Raw genomic sequence first — 22349 nt, forward strand, 5'->3', positions numbered from 1 at the left:
ATATATATATATATATATAAATATAAATATATTACGTGTATATGTTTTATATATATATATATATCTCATATGAATGAATGAATGAATGACTATATTTTGCTTTGATTTTTGTAGCTAACTGGGCATGATAAAAGATTTAGAGCAGAAAGATACTTTGGAAACTATTTAGTCTAACCGCCACATTTTATAGATGAGGAAATGGAAGCCAGAGTGGAAAAAGAGTTTTGTCCTCATAGATAATAAACGAGAGACAAGATTTGAACCTGCATCTTGGAATCCCAAACCAGGACATTTTAAACTCTGAAACCAAGCGTAAAAAAAACAACCACAAAAGGAGCTCATCCTCTGGAAACCGGAGAATTCTCACGGACCACGACAGCCAATTTCTAGGAAAACCTGGGTTTTTCGGCAGGTCTAGCTGTCTCTTCCTTCTCCACCCAGCCTGCCACCTACCTCCTATCTCGTTGCAGCGAGACGTCATTTCCCAGAGAACGAGGGCCATGGAATAGACGTCTGTTTGCTTGAAAGACTCCATATTCTCCAAGTTCATCCTGGATTCCAAAACCTCAGGAGCCATGTATCTTGCTGTCCCAACCTGCAACCACGCACAGAAACGACAGTTAACAGTTTGGTTTTCAAAATATGACGATGTCCGGGCAGCGAGGTGGCACCCCGAAGTCGGGAGGACGTGGGTTCTAATCCGGCCCCAGACACTGCCTAATCGGTGACCCTGAGCAAGTGGCTTCATCTCGTTTGCCGAGCCCTCGTCCTTCTGTCCTAAAGTTGACACAGAGACAGAAGCAAAGGGCTTTTCTTTCCTTTCTTTCTAAAGATGGTGTTCGTGCCCATATTTAGGACTAGAGAGAGTAAAAAAAAGTCTCCAAAAATATGTATATTTTTACAAATATCTTCTCACGCAAACCTCTTTAGGTGATTGTTTAGCCAAGGGTCCAAGAGTGGAGCTGCTGTCAGCCCAGAAGAGCCTGCATGAAAGCAGAAGGGTGGGTGGTGGGACAATAATATTAATTTTCCCGTATCTCACCCTGGGCTCATGGGGAAGCCAAATGGACTCCCAAATTTCATCTTAATAAACGTGGCTTCTGACACAACAGAAAATGGAGGAATAAAAAAGAAAGAAAAGAAACGGGGTGGGAGCAGTGACTGGATTCAGTTGGAAATAGAAGCAGGACTGAGTGTGAGTGCTCGGGTGCTTCTGGTCAGCCCAAGAGGCCAGACGTCTCAGGTCACTGGATGTTGATCGGCTTACTTTATTAATAAAATTGTCATGTATCAATAAGCATAACAGGTAGCATGACTTTACCTACATACACACATGCATACGGAAAAGCAACTTTCTGGTCAGAAATGGGTCATTTCATCTGTGTAGAGAACTGGAAGGTATGGAAACTCCCTCTACCAAGTAAGGTGGGTACCTTCTCTGCAATTTGTAGTCTCGGGGAGTTGCCTAAATCTCTGAAAAGTGGATTATAGGGCCAATTATGTGTCAGAGGCAGGACTAGAACTCAGGTCTTTATGGCTCTGAGGTTGACTTCCTAATCCATTATGGCACCCTGCCTTTCATGCCTCCAATTTTAAATATCTCATTTTTCAATGCATCCTTTTCTTTTTTCAAACCCTTATCTTCTGTTTGAGCATCAATTCTAGAAGACAGAAGAGAGGCAGGGGCTTTGCAACTGGAGTCAAGAGACTTGTCCAGGGTCACACAATGAGGAAGTGTCTGAAAGCAGATCTGAACTCCCAACTGCAGGGGCCTGGTGCTGTGCTACTTTGGTGGCCCAATACATCACTTTCTCTGGCAGTCTTAGTTTCCTCACCTTAAAAATAGAGAGAAAACAGCACCCAGAGTCATTATTCCAAAGGCCATGGAAAGGTTTCCATACAGTGATACAAAGCAGTTTGCAACCCTTTAAAAGGGGGGCTCTGTGAAGTTCGGCTATTATTTATGGCGCAGCATTTGGCCCCACGCCTTCCATGGAATGAGCCTTTAGCAGATGTTTATTGAATTGAGCTGGATACGAGATCTCCAGCCCCTCCGAAGACCACAGAAATAGTCCGTGTTTTGGGAGATAAGAATGCAGAGGAGGACTACAGTATCGGGTGGCTGACAAAAATAATGTGCTCTTACGTGAGGACCAATTTTTTTTTTTTAAGGTTGCAAAGCTAACAGCAAACAAGGAAATGCCAAACCTCAGGGCCTGCTTATCTCTCCCCTCAATATATGTCAGAACATTATTCACCCATCTCCTAACAGGCTACAGAAAAAATACGACTGTCATGTTGTCATGTGGGAAGTCTCTATCTTTGTTTCTGCAACGTGAAGACTCTTTCATCCCTGACCACATCACGCTGGAAGCTGTAAAAGCGAGAAGTTATGGCGAGCCAGACTTTCTTGGTTTGCAGCTGGTTTTCTAAAAGTACAGAAAAAGGCAAAAGTCCCTCTTTCTATTGTCATCACCCTTGGGAGAAAAAAAAGAAAGTAAATGCTTTGCAGGTGGTTGCTAGTGTTGTGTGGTATGGTGAAAAGAACACTGGACTGAAGAGTCCTGAGTTCAAGGCTCAGCTCAGTCATTTCTTAGCTAGCTGTGTGCTCAAGGACAAGTTTGGGCTTATTTCCTAATCTATTCGAGGATGGGGATGGGACGGATGGATGGATGGATGGATGGTCCCTTCCAGCTCTAAAGGGTTGAAACATTTACTTTATGTCACAAGCCAAACACTGAGAATACAGATAAGAAAAAGCAAGACATTCCCTCCTCTCAAAGAAGGGGATCACACATAGGAGAGTTCACAGGTGGGAGCCACCCACTCAGTGTCCTTAGGTTGCAGCGGCAGGGCTGATGGAAAGACCTGGTGGTCCACAGGGTTGGTAAGAAGGGAAGAAAGGACTCGGCTCCTCTCAGCAATACAATGATCCAGGACGATTCTGAAGGACTTCTGACAAAGAATGCTATCCACCTCCACTGTGGGAGTCGAGAATGCAGATTGAAGCAGATGATTTTTCACTTTATTTACGGTTTTATTTCTGGGTTTTGGCTTTCTATGAATATTCTTTTACAACAATGACCAATGGAAGTATGTTTTGCATGATAATATATGTATAACCCAGATCAAATTGTTTACCGTTCCCGAGAGAGAGGAAGGCAGACAGGAATTATAATTTCAGAAAACATGTTGAAAATTAATATTACATGTAATTGGGAAAATAAAATCTCTTTGAATTTTTTTTTTAAAAAAGGAGGGAAGATAAAGGTGAGATATCTAGGAGGGAAGGATTCTTGCTGGGGCTGATGGGAAAACATACCATCCTGGGTCTCTGACATTCAGGAATGTGCGCATCTGACCACAAAGAATCACTTTACCCCACAGGGTTCTTGGGTATATTGTTTTATTTTTAAAAGCACTAAGAACAGTCTCATCTGAATGTGAACGATTTCGGCCTCATTGTCTGCTACCATGAAATATAAATGAAGCCAATATCACAAGCAATCACTAGGGGAGCACAGCTTGGCCCCAGGAATGGGTCGAGACGTAGACTCATAAAAGATGTGAGGATGAACCCGAGTCCAATTCTTCCTAGCTGTGTGATCAAGGGCAAATCACTTTATTTCTCTAAGGCTCACTCACTCTTTCTACATGCTTCTGTCTCTCTTTTAGAATTCCTCCCTGCCCAAGTTTCTGTCAAGGCTCAGCTCAAGCCCTGCCATCTAAATAAAGCTCCTCCCCATAGCTCGAAGGGCGAATGCCTTCCATTCCAAAATGCCCTGAACTGTTTTTTGTACAGATGTGGGTTTGTAGTCCCGTAAGGTCCTTGAAGGCAGGGACTTCCACTTGGGTCTTTGTATCCTTGGTGCCTGGCACAAGACTGGCACTTCTCAATGCCCACTGATTGATTATGGTTATATCAGGGGGGAGGCAAGAAGATGAATCCTCAGTTTCCCCATTCATGAAATAGGAATGATATTTGTACAGAATTTTTACAAGGAAACATCTTTATTAACCTTAAATTGGCACAGAAATATAAGATGATTTTTCATTAGAAAGTAATTCATCTAGGTGGATCAGTGGATCGAAAGTCAGGCCAGGAGACAGGAAATCCTGGGTTCAAATCTGGTCTCTGACACTGGTGTGACCCTGAGCAAATCACTTAACCCTAGTTGCCAAGTCCTTACTGCTTTCTGCCTTGGAACCAACACTTAGTATTGATTCTAAGATGGAAGGTAAGAGTAAAACAAAGAAACAAAAAAAACCCACAATGAGGCCTCAGACCCTTACCAGTTGTGTGGCCCTGAGCAAGTCACTTAACCCTGTTGGCCTCTGTTTCCTCATCTATAAAAAGAGCTGGAGAAGGTAACTGCAAACCACTTCAAGTATCTTCACTAAGCAAACTCCAAATGGGGTCACAGAGTCAGACATGATGGAGAAGACTGAACCAGAATTATTAGGAAGCTGAATCCAGGACAGGAGCTTAACAGCCATCTAGTCCAACCATCTCATTTTAAGATCACAGAATTAAGGCTTTAGGGCTGAGAAGGGTCTCAGAGGCCATCTGGTCCAGTCCCTTCCTTTTACAGATAAAGAAACTGAGGCCCAGAGGCCAAGGAACTTGTCCAAACTCCAGTTATCTGGTATAAAACATGACCTCAGCCAATTACTGTCTACATCCCAAAACACTTTCTTCAACGCCAGTCTGTGGCAACAAGGGATTAAGTGGGGATTTGAACCTATATGGTCTGACTGTAAATGGGACACTTCGCACCATCCCACAGCACCTCCTCTTTCCCCTCTGGCTCTCTTACCAGAGAGGGGCACCCTTTTTTCAGCAGGTCATCCTGACTAGCTCCCTGCATGGGAGCTTCCCTCCACCTGCCCGTCAGCTCCGTGGCAGTCAGGGCTGGACGTGGGCACCGTTGGATGATGGAACAGAACCCAGAACCCATCGTGCACTTCTAATCGCTTCTGAACCCTTCCCCAGCCTGCGGGGTCCCCTTCCTTACTCTGCAGTCCCCCCTCCTACGTCAGGGGGCTGGTGGCAGAGCTGGGCTCAGGTTCCGACTCACCTGCCCGCTGTTGGCCAGGTCGTCCACCGAGAGGGTCGGGTCCAGCCTCAGGGAGAGCCCGAAGTCGCAGAGACAGCAGGTCAGGTCGTTCTTCACCAGGATGTTGGAGCTCTTCAGGTCTCTGTGCACGATGGCGGTCTTGGGTCTCCCGCAGGGCGTGTGGTCGCTGTGGAGATGGGCGATGCCCCGGGCCAGGGAGCTGCCCAGCTTCCACAGGTCTTCCCAGCTGATGACGTGCCGCGTGAGGTACTCCTGCAGGTTGCCCCTGGCGTGGAAGGCGGTGATGAGCCAGTACTGCTTCCCCAGCTCCATCTTCCGCTCCTCCGCCGTCAAGAACTGCAGGATGTTCTCGTGCTTGAGGTTGATGTCCGAGAAGATCTCTTTCTCCGTCTTCCAGGAGGCGTATTCCTCATAGGGGAAGATCTTGACGGCCACCGTCTCGAACTGCTCGGACGTGTTCTGCTTGAGCTTGGCCTTGTACACCTCGGCGAAGCGGCCCTTCCCTACCAGCGTGTCCAGCTCGATGGGCAGCAGCTCGGTGTTGTGGTTGAGGTTGTTGGCGCAGGTGGAGCTGATGTCCGAGCGGTCGTCATCCAGCATCATGGCGCAGTGGTCGCTGCACTCCACCAGCTTCCGCGGCTTGCTCGTCTCCCACGCGGTGCTCAGCTTTCTCCGCCGGTGGACTCGGTAGCAGTAGAAGATGATGATCACGGCGATGGCGATGCCCAGCGGGGGCAGCAGGCTGATGACCGTCACTTTGAAGATGATGGCCATTAGCTCGAAATTGTCAAAAGCATCTGCTCGAGAGAAAAAAGGACAAGCGGGAAAATGTCAGGCGTGTGGGAAGGGAGAATACTGGGTGGATGTAAAGGGTTGCATAACTGGGGTCATTTCAAAGGGACGAACTCTCATGTTTTCAATTCTTTTTTAAAAAACCCATCCCTTCCACCTTGAACCCAAGACAAAGTATGAGTTCCAAGGCAGAAGAGCAGGAAGGGCTAAGGCCATGGGAGTTAAGTAACTTGTTCAGGGTCACATAGCTAGGAAGTGTCTGAGGTCTGATTTGAACCCAGGACCTCCTGTCTCTAGACCTGGCTCTCAATCCATCAAGCCATCGAGCTGCCCCTCAATAGTCAACTCTTGATGCTTAAAAATAAGACTTCCTATTTCTACACAACATACTGTTTGCCAAGGAACTTGTTCCAAGTGTTCAGAAGACTTCCAGGCCACCTGGAACACTACATGGTTTCAGACCAAATTCTTATCCCCACCATCTTTTATAGGAAGCCTTTCCTGATCTCCTAGATTTTAGTGCCCTGCCTTAATCCTTGGTGTCTGTGTCTCTGTCTCTGCCTGCCTCTCTCTCTCTCTCTCTCCCTCCCTCTCTTTGTCTCTCTCTCTCCCTCTCTCCGTTTGTCTATCTGTCTCTCTCCCTCTCTGTCTCTCTTCTGTCTGTCTCTGTCTCTCTCTCGTGTTCCTTTATTCTATATAATTACATGCCCTTCTTATCTCTCCATTAGCATGCAAGCTCCTTGCAAAGAGGTGCCAGGCACAATACCCGGCATATAGCAAGCACTTAATAAATGACTTAATTGGTGGATTGAGTTGCCTGGAGAGTACTAGAATCTGGGTTCAAATTTCTGAGTCTCTTCTGGTACAGGTATGCATGTATGTACACACATCAAATATACACACACGTAACTATATCCTGGGTGTATCTATCCATACAAGTACATACGTCTGTGCCACACAGAAGTTTAATAAATCCTGATGTCAACCAAAAAGCCCAACACCCAAAGGGGCCGCTTGTTGCTTCCAACGTGGAAGGAAACAGCCCAAGTTGCAGGCTGTGGTGGGTGTCCTTCATGCTTCAAGGATTTAATGCCTCTCTCGGTACAGTCAATCTGTGTAACACAGGGCTGCGGCTGATCTGCCCTTTTTAATCGATTTACCCTTTTAGAGTGACTTGAATTCGAAAACTCCAGACAAGGAGACAACTGAAAGAAATGGGTCCACATGGTTGAGGGAGTGTTTTGTGCTAGCCTGGCTCCACTTGGACTATATCTTTTTTGGTTGGCTGGTTTTTGTAATTTTTTTTTTTAACCAAATCCATCTTTGCCTCAGGTTCCATTCATTCATTCTCTTTTAATTAGAGTACATTAATTATATACATTTTGACATAAATTATAACTATCATTATTTAATATCTAATCTCACATATAAATGACACAATAATCATATAAATGACACAATTAACATAATTCTTTAATCGGCAATTAAATAAATACAAATGAAATAATAATAGAATAAAATAGAATATAAATTATACGATAAATCTAACCCTATTAACTAATGCCATCTAAAATGCTTCGATTCTTAGATTGCTCACGTCTAAAATGAGAAGAGCTGGGCTAAAATAAAACAGCTAAAATAACAATAATGATAACAATAATAACAATGATGATAACAATAACAATAATATTGTAATATAATAGAGAGTGCCTAGACGTGCCTTTAGGTCCCCTCTAGCTGGATCCCTCATCCAACACCATCAGACCCAGGATCCAGCCTGCATGGACCTCCCCATCCTCTTTGCTCTAGTCTGCAGCCTACAGGAAAAGAAAAGGCAAACGGGGCGACCTAAAGAAACCTTCAAAAGCATTTTCAGAAGGAGCTTCAGAAATCCCCGCTCTGAGGTCAGCAAACCAGAGTTCCACTTTCCCCTCCAACTTCCTGGGCTTTTCTTTTCTTCTTCTTTTTTTAAACATCAACATGCAAAATTTGGGGGGGAAATGACAGCGTAACAACATCTATCATTCCTGAAACTTCAAAAGGCCCCGTCCGAAAAGATCATGTTAACAAAAGCGAGGCGGGCGAAAGGAAGCTTCCTGGGGATGGACATGGACGGCCTTATCTAAACACGAGGCCCCTCCGCCCTGCCAGGCAGCCTTAACCCCTGGGCGGCTGCAGGCACCACCCTCCAAACAATGCATCGTCCGGCGGGCCGCGGAAGGGCTCGCTGGTGGGCGGCACGTTGTCGCTGTCGCATCCTCGCACCCCGAGGGGGAGTTTTCACCACACTGTCGCCCCTTCGGAGCCACCCTGTACACCTGCTAAGGAGGGAGCACCCAGAGGGACCGCGACGGTCCTTCCTATGGACTAAAGGTTCTGTTTGAACACCCGAGTTCGGTTTGCTTCCTGGCCTCGAGGCCCCGCTGGACTCCCAGGATGGAAGCGTGCTGGGCGCAGCCGTCCTATTATAGGAACCCCAAGTCACAGATTGAGAGCTGGGAGGGCCTTTAGAAGCGAGTAAGTCTAACGTCCTTATCTTACAAAGGAGGAAACTGAGGCTAGAGGGCAAGTGACTGGCTCTGGTTTATACAGTAATTATCGGATTTGAATTCGGGTGTCCTAGCATCAAGCCTGATACTGTATTCACTGAGCCATCTAGTCGTCAAAGGACAATTTGTAAAAATTGGTTTAATTGATTCATCCCTGTTAATTATAGTCTCATTTTAATTAATTACACTATTCATTATTCATTATGTATCCCCCACCCCCAAGGTGATTTGCTGACCACAAAGAGGGCAGAAAAGATGTCCAACTAAGGTCAGTGCAGCCATGACGTCTCGGGGGCGAGCCACAAACCCAAACGCTCCTGATCCAGGGGTGCTCTTTAGCGCCTATGGCTCACACCGCCTCTCCTCCAAGAATCGCCATAAAAGAGCAGCCCAAAAGGCACCATGACCAAAGGGCGATGGCGGAATCTCTTCTCGTCGGCTCCCTTGATCACAGGACAGGCATCGGTCACGGCGGGGTGCCCAGTGTCTGCCCCCGAAGAGGCATCTTCTCTGGTCTGTGAGCATGTCCTTCCCCCATCTCAGGCCACCCCCAGAGACCAGAAGGCTGTGGGCTCTCGGAGGCTGGTTTTACTTTTCTGTTTCTGGACCTGGACCAGTGACTGGCACAGAAGAATGCCCGCAGTAGGGCCCTAGGCATTATTTCTTGAATCAAGTAGCAAAAGATGGTTTGCCAATACCATATACATTCATGCACACACACACACACACACACACACACACACACACACACACACACACACACACACACACACTTTGGATGTGTATGCCTCGGAGTAGCTAGTTGATAGTAGATAGAGTGTCGGGCATGGAATCAAAGACCTGAATTCAAATCCAATCCCTTACTAGCTATATCACCCTAGGCAAGTCACTTAACGCTGTTGGCCTCAGTTTCCTCACCTGTAAAATCGAGGACTCAATGGCTCAGACACTTACGAGCTAAGTGACTCTGGGCAAATCACTTAACCCTGTTTGCCTCCATTTCCTCATCTGTGAAATGAGCTAGAGAAGCAAATGATAAACCACTCTACAATTTCTTTTTGTTTTAAAAACGATTTTTAAACCCTTACGTTGTCTTAGAATTAAGATTGTATGTTGGTTTCAAGGCAGAAGAGTGGTAAGGGTAGGCAATGGGGGTCAAGTGACTTGCCCAGGGTCACACAGCTGGGACGTGTCTGAGGCCAAATTTGAACCTAGGATCTCCGGTCTCTAGACCTGGCTCTACATACACTGAGCTACCCAGCTGCCCCCCACTCTAGTATTTTTGCTAAGAAAACCCCAAAGATCCAAGGCAACTCCAAAGGACTCATGATGAAAAATGGCTTCCACCACCAGAGAAAGAAGTGATAGAGTCTGAAAGAAGATCAAAGCAGATCATTTTTCACTTCATTTTCTTCATGAGTTTTTCCTTTTATGTGTGAGGTGTGTCTTCTTTTACAGTGTGATGAATATGGAAATTAGCACTGTAAAATGGCACAGCAAAATGTTTACTGTCTCAGGGAAGTGGGGAGGGGAGAGAGGGAGAGAGTTTACATCACAAAATGTCAGAAAATAAGTGCTAAAAATTGTTCCTACATGTAATTAAAAATATGATAGATGCAATAATATATATATGTGTATATATATATATATATACATGTAATATGATAAAATCTTGCTGGAGAAATTTAAAAAGAAAAAAAAAAAGGAAATCCCAAAAGGAATCATGAAGAGTCAGACAAGACTGAAATGNCCTCATCTGTGAAATGAGCTAGAGAAGCAAATGATAAACCACTCTACTATTTCTTTTTGTTTTAAAAACGATTTTTAAACCCTTACGTTGTCTTAGAATTAAGATTGTATGTTGGTTTCAAGGCAGAAGAGTGGTAAGGGTGGGCAATGGGGGTCAAGTGACTTGCCCAGGGTCACACAGCTGGGAAGTGTCTGAGGCCAAATTTGAATCTAGAACCTCCAGTCTCTAGACCTGGCTCTACATACACTGAGCTACCCAGCTGCCCCCCACTCTAGTATTTTTGCTAAGAAAACCCCAAAGATCCAAGGCAACTCCAAAGGACTCATGATGAAAAATGGCTTCCACCACCAGAGAAAGAAGTGATAGAGTCTGAAAGAAGATCAAAGCAGATCATTTTTCACTTCATTTTCTTCATGAGTTTTTCCTTTTATGTGTGAGGTGTGTCTTCTTTTACAGTGTGATGAATATGGAAATTAGCACTGTAAAATGGCACAGCAAAATGTTTACTGTCTCAGGGAAGTGGGGAGGGGAGAGAGGGAGAGAGTTTACATCACAAAATGTCAGAAAATAAGTGCTAAAAATTGTTCCTACATGTAATTAAAAATATGATAGATGCAATAATATATATATGTGTATATATATATATATATACATGTAATATGATAAAANATGCAAAAATGTATATATGTATATATATATATATATATACATGTAATATGATAAAATCTTGCTGGAGAAATTTAAAAAGAAAAAAAAAAAGGAAATCCCAAAAGGAATCATGAAGAGTCAGACAAGACTGAAATGAATGAACAAGAACAAATATCTTAAACCACTCTATAAACCCTAGTTAAATTATTATTACTATAGAGTTGCTGTGTGACCCTGAAGAACAAGACACAACTCTACCCTCATTTGTCATCTGTCAAATGACGGCTCTGGATTCTCCATATCTCATTTATGGTCCTATGAACCAACTAAAAAAAGTCATTCATTACCAAAAAAGTGGCCAAAGGATCATCAATTTAGAGGTAGAATGAACCTCAAAGGTCATCAGGGCCAATCCTTCCATCTTATAGATGGGGAAACTAAGGCCCAGGGGGTGCCACGTCCTTCCTAAGAGTCTGAGATGGTATTCCAACTCCAGATTTCCTGTCTCCACATCCACTGGCTTTAAAGCCCTCTCACCCACTCCCCTAGGAACAATGTTTTGTTTTGTTAAGAAGTCTCCTTATCTTATATGGAAACAACCAAGGCCTGTGTTAGCAATCCAAAGACTTTTCTAAAACTAACAGGATGATCTGGTGTAACAGAGCCACACTTCAAAAATCCCCCAGAAACCAAAGGAGCGATGAGGTTTACTTTTTCAAGTAAAGAGATTCATTAATAAGAGAGTCCACAATAAACTTCTTGGTGAGTATCACATGAAGACTTAATATCAAGGATGGAGACCAAACGCAATCTAACTGAAAAATACCAAAAGGGAAACCCCTTGGGGTTGACTTTTATTCGGGGAGTGGGAGGCCATGCCTGCCCTTTTGTGGAGGGCTTTTTATTTCTAACTTCAGAGGCGGCTTGCTCACTCTCTACCCCACTCTGCACATAACATGGAAGATTATAAAATGGATTTTTCTAAAGGTAACTCTCTCTTCGATGCGTGATTTGAAATGTCAGCAAATGCCAATTATGAATAAGGTTGTTTTAAAAAAAAAAGGAAGCCCACCGCTCCAGGCTCATGTGTGGGTGAGGGGCTCAGCCAGAAGCCGGTTCAGGGTGACTGGGGCAGATTCACTAACAGATAGCCGCTTGTTTTCAGAGATAAAGGCAGGGTCCCCATTAACATTTTCCACAGGCATCTTACAAGGAAAAAAGGCTTCAGTGTGCTGTTGTGTGGCACGGAGGATTATGTGGATTCCTGTGAAAATGATCAAGGAACTTCCTCTGATCTCGCAAAATGTCAAACTGCCCAGGCTGAGATCCACCGATGGAGCCCGGGTGGCCGAGAAGAGGAAAGTCCAGCAAACTCACCCCGATGTATGAAGATTACTAGGAAGTGATCTAACCTCTCCTCCCGAGTCCTCTCCTCTTCCTGACCTCCCTCATACTGCCCAGGGTACCATCATCCTCCCAGTTATCTATCCTGCCTCACGATGTAGGTATCGCTCTCGACTCCTCGCTCTTTCTCCCCCTCCTTAACCAATTTCTTGCCAAAGCCTGAAGATTCTACCTTCCTGCTCTCTTTTGGGCAGCCCACCCCGGCCCCTTTCACTCCTCTGCCCTCGTTACATGCCTTAGCCATCGCCACACCATGGCGACTGGTCCTCCCAACTTGAGCTTCTTCCCCCTCTAGCCCGTCTTCCACTCTGCTATCAGGGAACTTCCTAAAAGTACAGATTGAGCCATAGAGTGGACCCCTGTTCAGTCACCTCCAGTGACTGGTTACCTGTTTCCTCTAGGATCAAATACAAAATCCTCCATTTGGCTTTTAATCCTCTTCCTTCCTTTGCCATCTTTATGGCTTCCTTCTTCCCACATAGTCTATGCTCCAGTGACACGGGTCTTCATGCAGTTCCTCAAAAAAATCATTCCATGTCCTGATGCTGGGCATTTTCCCTGACCATTCCTCGAACCCAGGATGCTCTCCCTCCTCGTCTGCTCCTCCTACAAGATGCCTTAGCTAGTCCCCCCCTTAATGAAGCTGGTACATTTTCTCAGATTTTATCTCTGATTCATTAGATTGTCCAGTTATTTGTACATTTCCTCTCCTCAATAGATTTTAAGTTCCTTGAGATCTAGACCTGTTTTTTGGCCTTTCTTTGCATTTCCAGCATTTAGCATGGTGCTTGGCACAAAGCAGGCACTTAATGTTTGCAGATTTGACTTGGTTAGTAAGGAGGGTATGAACAGGGAGTGAGCCCTAAGACTAAAGCTTAGATAAAACTGGGGCCACTGATCCCATACATAAGGATCCTTATGGACCATATATTGCCTTAGTTTTAATTCTCAAGGGCAGCTAGGTGGCTCAGTGGATTGAGAGCCAGATCTAGAAATGGGAGGTCTTTGGTTCAAATCTGGCCTCAGATACTTCTTAGCTGGATGACCCTGTACAGGTCATTTAATCCCCATTTCCTAGTCTTTACCATTTTACTGCCTTGGAACCACTACAAAATAGTGATTCTAACAAGGAAGGTGAGTGCTTTTAAAAAATAAAATAAAATAATATTATCTAGGCTTTGTTATGTTTTTATTTTTGTTTACTATTTCCCAATTACATTTTAATTTGGTCTGGGCCACACTCCTTTGGCCTAGGGAATAAGAAGCTAGCCCCAGAGTCGGGGAGACATGATTTCCTACCTTTGACACAGGCAGAGATATGACCAGAAATAAGGCACTTAACTGGCCAGTACCCCAGGTAATTACTACATTCTATTGTGAGGAAACAACATTTTCATAGACAAATATAAAATTGATAAAGTGCAAACAAAATAATTTTAGTAAAGAAGGCAATAAAAAACCATAATGTGTATGGTTATAAATAATGTTATATAGCCATCGTCATGTACCAGAATAGATCCAGAAGTCAAGAGCAGCTTGACTTTCCAGAATGTACAGAATCAATATAATTGAATCTTTTTCCAATGGGCAGTGAAGCAGTTCATTAATTGGTATCTTTTATAGAGAGTTATTTAATTTCCTTGGGCCTCAGTTTCTTCATTTACAAAATGAGGGGATTGGATGATATGGCTTCTCTCAAGACTCAATGATGATCATTAATATGATTCTGGGAGCCAAAAGGATCATGAGATTTTTTGGATCATAAATTTAGTGGCCATATATTCCAGTTCCCTCACTTTACAAATGAGGAAACAGAAATGAAGAGGTAAAATGACTTTTCCAAGGTGTCATGGTCCTTATGATCTGGGATTTAAACGTACATCAACACTCTTGTAATGCCACCAGCCTTCTTCTTTAGTGGAGAAAGGGATCTTAGTGATTATTTGGTAATCACTTGATCTGTTTCTTATTTTCACAAGTGAAAAAACAGAATCTCAGAGAAATCAAATGATCTATCCAAGGTCACATTTATAAATAAAAAAGCCAGGATATGAACATGGACCTACCACAACTGCATTCATTCTCTTAAGATGGCATTTTTAAACAACTGAAGGTTGCTTTGTTCTTGGAATAGATACACTATGGACTGCAGAGTATCATGTCTAAAACTCCCCCCAAAGCAAGGTGTCCATTAAGTTCTAGAAGATCCTAGAAGAAACAGAAATTCTACACAGAGAGCCCTGAACTCAGGATGCTCCTTAAAGATTGAAGATTGATCAGAAACCTATAGTTGCTTTGTAGGCGGTGAGTAATCACTGCTAAAGTCAAGACTTACAAAAAAATCCTTTCTTGAGCCCGTCCATGGGAGTCTAACAGACAGAAGGCACCAATAAGAAAGTAGTTTCAATACCTTCTCAATAGTTAGAGGTAGCTTCCAAAGTCTTGCCTGAGACAATAAGATGGATATAAGCAATGGAGCTCCTGGAAATGTGAAATTGTTTCCAGGACCCTTGTTTGATTCGATGAGAAGATCTAACTCTTCATTCATCTTGGAAACAAATCTATTTCTTGACTTCAACTGATTGTCGAGAAGATGGCACCAGCTCCTTTTTAAATATGTTACCAGTTTCTTGGTGAACATCTGGAGAAATCTGTTTACATACAAAATTGAACATTCTAGCATTCCAGCTGCTCTCATAGTATGGATGCCTTAGATTAGTGGTTCCCAAACTTCTTTGGCCTTCTGCCCCCTTTCCAGAAAAAATATTACTTAGCGCCCCCCGGAAATTATGAAACTATTTATTGAACTCAGAACAAAATGTAATACAAAAAAAGTATAGCCATCACCGCTCCCCTGATTCACTGCAGCACCCACCAGGGGGCGGTGGCGCCCACTTTGGGAATCATTGCCTTAGATGGCGATTTCAATTGTGCCCTAACCTCAAAACAAAAAAACAATCGCAATTCCTCCCATGCTTTTCCCTGTCCCTCCCTGTCTCTTTCTCTGTAGGTCTCTCTGTCTCTACCTCTACCTCTGTCTGTCTCTGTCTCTCTCTCTCTCTCTCACACACACACACACCCACCAAGTCCATTTTCTTTATTGAATATATAACCTCTTCCTCTGAGTTCAAAGTCCCCTGTCAAATATTTCACCACATGTTGGCAGCTAGGTGGTGGGGAAGGCGATATTTTGTAAATGAAGAGGCAACTCTGAATTAAGGTCTTTGGTACCCTGTCAGAATGAAGAGAACTATTTGCCAAAACCCTGGAGAGAAACAGCAGGGCCTTCTTGGCAGATAACTTGCAAAGTGCTGCTACAGTTGTGCCCTGTCTTGGGCCAGTGTGAATTTTCTAAAGTCAGTGACTGAGCCTCTGTCCATCATCCCAGTAAATAACCCAAGATTAAATTCACGGGTCATCAGGAGCATTAGAATTGTGGAGCAGTAAAACGATGTGCCTAAGAACCAGAGAATTTAAAGACAGCTTCAGAATCTGAGTACTGTGGCATACCAAGAGACGTTGGCATGATGCTTACTGGGGTGGTGCTTTAAATAAAGATGCGCTGATGCCAAAAGACTGGTCCTGAGGAGCTCTTATCACTCGTTAATTAACCCTAGGTCATTACTTAGGCACAGGGATAAGGACTGGTCGGAGAAGCAGCCATAAGGCCTGTCTGAAGATACTTCTCTTGAAGGCCTCCTGGAGGTCTGATGGTTAAATCCTTTGGTGAACACATAAAAGAATGCTACATGAATTGACTCTTCAGCCATGAAAGTCTACACAGGATGAAAAAGAAACGAGCCTCAGCCAAAGTAAGCAAAGTCAGTCCGATTCACAGATAAGACCAAAGTCTGCTCTATAAAGTGTCCCTAAAAGATGGTGGTCTCTCCTGAGGTCCAGGGGAAGTCTTCCTGGTCTCTGATAAAGATGCTGTATAAAGATCTTTTTTGTTCAACTCACTAACTTGCTCATATAAAAAAGAAGCAAAAGTTTACAAGGCAAAGATGAAACAGAAAGATAATAGAACAGACATCTTCCAACATGGTGCTCCTTATCAAACAGAAGTAAGCAGGGATGCCAGTTAAAGCCACTTTTTTTTTTTCAGTTTGAAAAAATGCATAGAAAAATTAAGGCTATGGGTAGGTTTTCCTTTGGGTATTTTGGGGTGGGAAGTTGGGGCTGGAAGGATATTTTTCTCTTTTCCTTCGCCTATTACCTCAGAAGATGTTTGCTTTCTCTCTATCCCTGAAGACAAGACTGTAGATAGGCTCACAGTGGGTTCCTAGTTTGTCTCAAAAGAAATACACTTTAAAAAAAAAAAGAAATACACTGTCTCCCCTTCTTCATTCTGTTGTCTGTCCCCATGCCTGCTCCTCATTTAACTCTCAGATCTCTCACTTCTTCATGCTGAGGACTTGGAGAGCCTATCTTCACCTAGCCAAGGGCTCCAATCTCTTATGTCCTGCCCCAGATGGAAAGCTCAAAGACATCCTGGGGGGAGAGTCATTTTTCTGTTCTGTCCTATCTTCCTAGAGGTACTTAGTCAGGCTACAACTTGACCTACCCCAGGTGGAAAGCTCCAAGCCATCCTGTTCTACCTTCCCAGTGGTACTTAGTCAGGCTACAACTTGGCCTAACTCAGATGGAAAACTCCAACTCATCCTGGGAGAAAAGTCATTTTTCTATTCTATCCTACCTTCCCAGAGGTACTTAGTCAGGCTTCAAGTTGGTCTACCCCAGATGGAATGTTCCAAGCCATCCTAAGAAGACAGAGTCACTTTTCTGTTCTATTCTGTCTTCCCGGAGGTAATTGTCAGGCAAGTTGTTCTTTTGTCTATAATTTTCTATGTATACACCTATTCCCATGTGCATTGCTCATGTGTGTGTGTGTGTGTGTGTGTGTGTGTGTGTGTGTGTGTGTGTGTAGTGCAGGATAGTGGCATGATCACACACACACACACACACACAGAGGCTGTTGTTAGGAAAGGAAGAAACTGGCAGCTCCAATTGCCTCTTGCCTCCCTGTCAGGTCAGGTTGAACTGCTCAAGGTGGCTTGAACTAAATAGGGGAGGAGGATATTTTTATGAATAAATTGAGATCTATTGCTTGACTTATGGTGACAGTGAATAAGGTCTGTTTTGCCAAATAGTAAAAAAAGAATGTCCTCTGTGAGTGTGAGTGTGAGTGTGAGTGTGTGTGTGTGTGTGTGTGAGAGAGACAGAGAGAGAGAGAGAGAGAGAGAGACAGAGAGAGAGAGAGAGAGAGAGATCTGTTAAATCTTCTAAAAGTCAAGATTATTTCTGGCAAACCCCAAATGCAAGATGCTGGAAGTGGGCAGGTTTAATTAAAGTTCAGGTTTTTTCCAATATAAGAAGCCCGCTTGGTGTGGTAGCAACACATTTAGCTTGGCCTGAAATGAAAGGTTGGTAGCCTCACGCAGTTACGCTGCGGTTAGCTGACTTACTATGTATTTTTCCATTGTTCAAACACTTTACATGACTGTAGAGCAGCCAGAGTATTCTCCTCCAACTAGTTTGCTCACACTGCATTTGGACAGCAATAATAAAGGGATAGGAAGGGGGAAGCAGAGAGACCCCCCAAAAAATGTAGGAACATTTCCTGAGGCTGTGATCCTGAGGGGTCAAAGCTACGTGACTAACCTAGAGGAAACTTTGCCTTATAATGAAGTCCTTTGTTGGTCCTCCATAACTGTGGCCCTTTGGATATGGTTCACTTTGGGCACAATCCATCCTGATACATCCCACAGCACACAGACAATAGGCTATCAGAGTTCTATGCCAAGCACTGGGCTAAATACTGGAGATATTCCCCCCCCCGCCCCCCCAAAAAAGAAGGTATAAACAGTTCCTGCCTCTAGTGAGGACAGATTCTCATGGGAATCCTGGACTATGACCAGAGCCAACTCTCCATCCACTGCCTTACTCTGTACCGTTAGGGGAAGAGAACAAGTATTTACTAAATGTTTGCTACATGTCAGGTCAGTACTGGGTCCCCAAATCCAAAAGACACTTCCTTGAAATTCAGCCCCCTCCTTTGTAAAATGAGGGAGTTGTAGCTGTCAAAATCCTAGACCGAAAGAGTGCTGGTAGAACTCAGAGAAGATTGGCATATGAATAATAGAGGCTGCTAATGAAACTGTGATTTCCTCCATTTTGGAAAACCATTTGGAATGATAAAAAAAAAACTCTACTCAATCCTTTATACCCAAACCCTTTGGCCCAAAAAGTATAAATGCAGTGGAAGTCAAAGATGGTGGGGGCGGGTTCTCATGTGTACCAAGACAATAAATTGATATGATAGTTTAAGCCTAGAGACAAAATGGATTGCCATCAACTAACAAACAAATGGCTGAACAGATTGCAGAATGTCAACGTAATAGATTCCACTGCCCTGGAAGAAAGAGCAAACGTAAAGAATTCAGAACCACGGGATGGCTAACATAAACCAACGTAGGGCAAAGTAAGCAACTGGGAATATACACACAATAACCACATGATCTAAAAGAAAAAATAAATTGAATGAAAGGCAGCTGAAGTCTGATAAATTTTAATAACCAATTTGTTTCTGCACAGATGATGGAATATATCATCCATTTCACTGGAGATGCAATTACTGTGTCAACTGGTTTTTCTTTATTATTAGGGAGGGTTTGGAGAGGGGAATGAAGACAGAAGGTCGTTCTCTGTAATTTAATTAATAACGTAAAGGAGCCTCTAAAATGTTACAAAAAGCAAAAAGAATCAGATGAAGATGTTGGACCAAATATTGTCTAAGTTGTTTCCCAGTCCCCACAGTCTGTGAAGAGTGTATAAATATATCTGCATACAGTCCAGGCATTCAGTCAACTGATCTGGCTCTGGTAAATGATGTTTACTTTGCTGCTTTAAAAAAAAAATTCCACCAAAGAGAGAAGCTTTGCTTTAAGCCACTTCCAGTGCTTTCTAAGCATTTCTTAACTGAGTCACAATACTTCCTGCAGCCCACAAGTTTCAGAATTTTGGAGGCCCAGGACAGATTCCAGGATTTCTGCTATGGCCTGCCTGGTCTAGAACCAAAAGATACTTGAGTACAGAACTAACTTTGAGTGATAAAAGACATTATTTTTTAAAATTCACACTTTTCTGCCTTTTAAAAAAACTTTCCCTCCACATATTCCCACCCTCTGTTTTCTTTCTGTATTTAGGATTCTTCTTTGCTTCCCTCTAGAGATGTCAAGGTCAGCTAGTTCAACAGCCGTGTTGGACCATTACATCAGACAAGAGACAGCACATAACCAGAATGCTTTGAGGCTTCCCAAACACCACTTCTGCTTTCTTTCTTCTCCTTTCTGAAACAACTGACAACTAGACCAAGGAGTACTTTTTTTTTGTTTTTTTTTTTTGAGATCTATGAGTTCTGCTAGCATGTTGACACTCCGGATATAAGGATTAGAAATAGGAAAAAAAAGGGGTTGGGAATAGAGAAGAAATAGCAAAATGCCCACCTACATTCATAGATCTAGGAATATAGACTTTGCACATGTGTGTGCACACACACACATGCACACTTGACAACTCTTCTCTCCCACTAGAGGAAATGAGAAAGTATGCAAAGCATGAGAGCAATACATGGAATGGGCTTCAATGGTAGTTTGAAACCAGCTTTTTCCAGTCTATTATCTAGTTGTCTAGAGGAGCAGGGGACCAGCTGGCTAAGATGCTCGGCCTAAAAGCTAAACACAGACAGGAAACCACATGTCTGATACTGTAAAAATCATTCTTCTTCCTGCCATGGCTAACTAGGCAGGCAATGCAATAAGGTGGTTTTTAGTTTAAAGAAATTCTAATCCACAACATATTTTTTTTTTAAATAACAAGGAACAAAAGATACACCTTCGTGAAAACTCCTTCTTCTTCATCCTCCCCTAATACTTTTCTCTTGGAAGACACAGCTTGAATACAGTGGAATTTTTCAAAATATCTTTGTGCTTCCCTACAATCAGCAGACTACACTCCCGAGTAGAAGGTAGCCCTAACGTCCACCTCCTTGTACACCAACATTGGAGATGGTGTGGGCTCCACGTCTCATTCTATAACACCTTTAACAACTGGGATCAAAATAATGGTAGCCTACATCTGCATGCCCTTGGTGGCTGAAGTCACAACAATCCAGAGCAATATCTCATATCTTTTTTTCCTTCTGTCCTAGCAGGGCCCCAACCAAAAGTTTTAATTAATGGTATTAGAAAGGGGGAAAGCAGAGCTATGCAGGAAAATGTTTAACAATTTGCTCTCTAGTTAAAAATGTACTTGGGACACTCTTCAGTTTGATCTGTAGCATTAATATTTTCTCCATCATTTTAAATCTAGGAAATCAGCAAAACAATTAAAAAAAACAATATATCAAGCCCAGATCTGTAGCATCTACTAATTCCCAAGACTTAAATGTTCACATGGAAAATTTAACAATCAGCTCACCGGCCCATCCAAATTGGCTCCTGGATAAGTATCACTTTGATCTTCCTTGGCTTGCTTATTTCCTTATAGATCAACCTTTCATTTTCAAGGACTATCTGTGACCACAGACATATTTCCTTATACCCTGAATGCACAATTGTATTATGTCCTTTAATATTTGGGTCCTTTAGAGTGAAAGGAGCAGAACCAGGAGAACCATATACAACACAGAGGCTGATACACTGTGGTACAATCCAATGTAAAGAACTTCTCTACTAGCAGCAATTTAATGATCCAGGATGACTCGGAGGGGCTTATGAGAAAGAACACTATCCACATTCAGAGGAAGAACTCTGGGAGTGGAAACACAAGAAAAACAACTGCTTGATCACATGGGTTGATGGGGATATGATTGGGATGTAGACTCTAAATGATCACTCTAGTGCAAATGTCAATAGTATGGAAATAGGTCTTGATCAATGACACAAGTAAAACTCAATGGAATTGCAGATTGGCTAAGGGAAGGGGTTTGGGGAAGGGCAGGGAAAGAACATGAATCTTGTAACCATGGAAAAATACCCTAAATTAATTATTTAAATAAAGATTTCAAAGATAAAAAAACACACACAAAATAACTTGGGTCCTTTAATATTATCTCCTTTGGTGGAAGAAAGGAAAATTGATTCCACATTTGAAAAATCTGTAAAATAAAGAATGTAGCAGCCCCCAGAAGAATGTAAGCTCCATGAGGGCAGGAACTGTTTTGGTTGGGTCTTTGGATTCCCAATCCTTAAGACAATAAATATTTGTTGGATTGAATGTAATACTGTTTGTTTTGTTTTGACTATCTGCCCAATAAAATTTTTAAAAAATATTGTCTAGTCTGAGGATCAGCTCCCACCCACTGCAGTCAGATCTCCAAATGACCCATAAGAACATCCCTGGAGACCTGCTTACCCTGTAAGCATCCATTGTGAAGGGCTCATCATCAAAGACAAAAACCATGATGTGAGAGTCAACGAATGCCTTCAGAGTGAGCAATAAGTATGTTTCAACTGAATTCCAAGTAAGCAGGATAAGCAATTATGTGGTAAGATTTCACATCTTGAAAAACGAGTCCAATAGATTTTAGGAAAAGCACTGAAAACTGAAGATAGCCAAAAGGGCAGCCAAGAGGGCAACCAAGATGGCAAAGAGTCTCCATTTTCTGCCAATGGAAGTCCACTGGAAGGAACTGTGAACTTGGAGAATAGAAGACTCAGGAGAAAGATGACAGTTGTTTTTATGTATCTGGGGGATGATATGGTGACCCAAGCCTTCTTCCTCTTCCTTGCACACAATTTTCTGACTTTGGGCATTTTCACCTGCCGAACCCTCTGCCTAGAACTCTGTTCTTCCTCATTCTCCTACCTTGGCTTCTTTCAAGTCTCGGTTCAATTTCCATTCTTAGCAAGAAGCCTTCTCAGTTGGCTGGCTTGACTTCAAGCAGGATAAGAAGGCAGAACCCAGAGTAATGGGTAGAAACTGCTGAGGAGATGTCACAGGAAACTTCCCTACTTTGAGATGTCCCAAAGGGGAATGAATGGGCTATTTCAGGAGGTGGTGGATAAACTGTATTTTACTATCTTTTGTTGTTAAATCATTTGGTCATGTCTGACTCTTGGTAATCCT

General features: G+C 43.0%; 1 protein-coding gene across 1 annotated transcript in view; it reads right to left on the minus strand.

The window, feature by feature from the left end:
• TGFBR2 (transforming growth factor beta receptor 2) overlaps positions 1 to 22349 on the minus strand; it is a 95312-nt gene that overhangs the window by 16657 nt on the left and 56306 nt on the right. Inside the window, exons 4-5 of the mRNA XM_044678818.1 lie at positions 5079 to 5875; positions 454 to 595 (exon numbers count right to left, since the gene is read on the minus strand). Of these exons, the coding sequence (XP_044534753.1) occupies positions 454 to 595; positions 5079 to 5875 (939 nt within the window). The remainder of the gene's footprint in view (positions 1 to 453; positions 596 to 5078; positions 5876 to 22349) is intronic.

The sequence above is a fragment of the Gracilinanus agilis genome, chromosome 5, assembly GCF_016433145.1.
Source record: "Gracilinanus agilis isolate LMUSP501 chromosome 5, AgileGrace, whole genome shotgun sequence".
Taxonomy (NCBI): Eukaryota; Metazoa; Chordata; class Mammalia; order Didelphimorphia; family Didelphidae; genus Gracilinanus; species Gracilinanus agilis.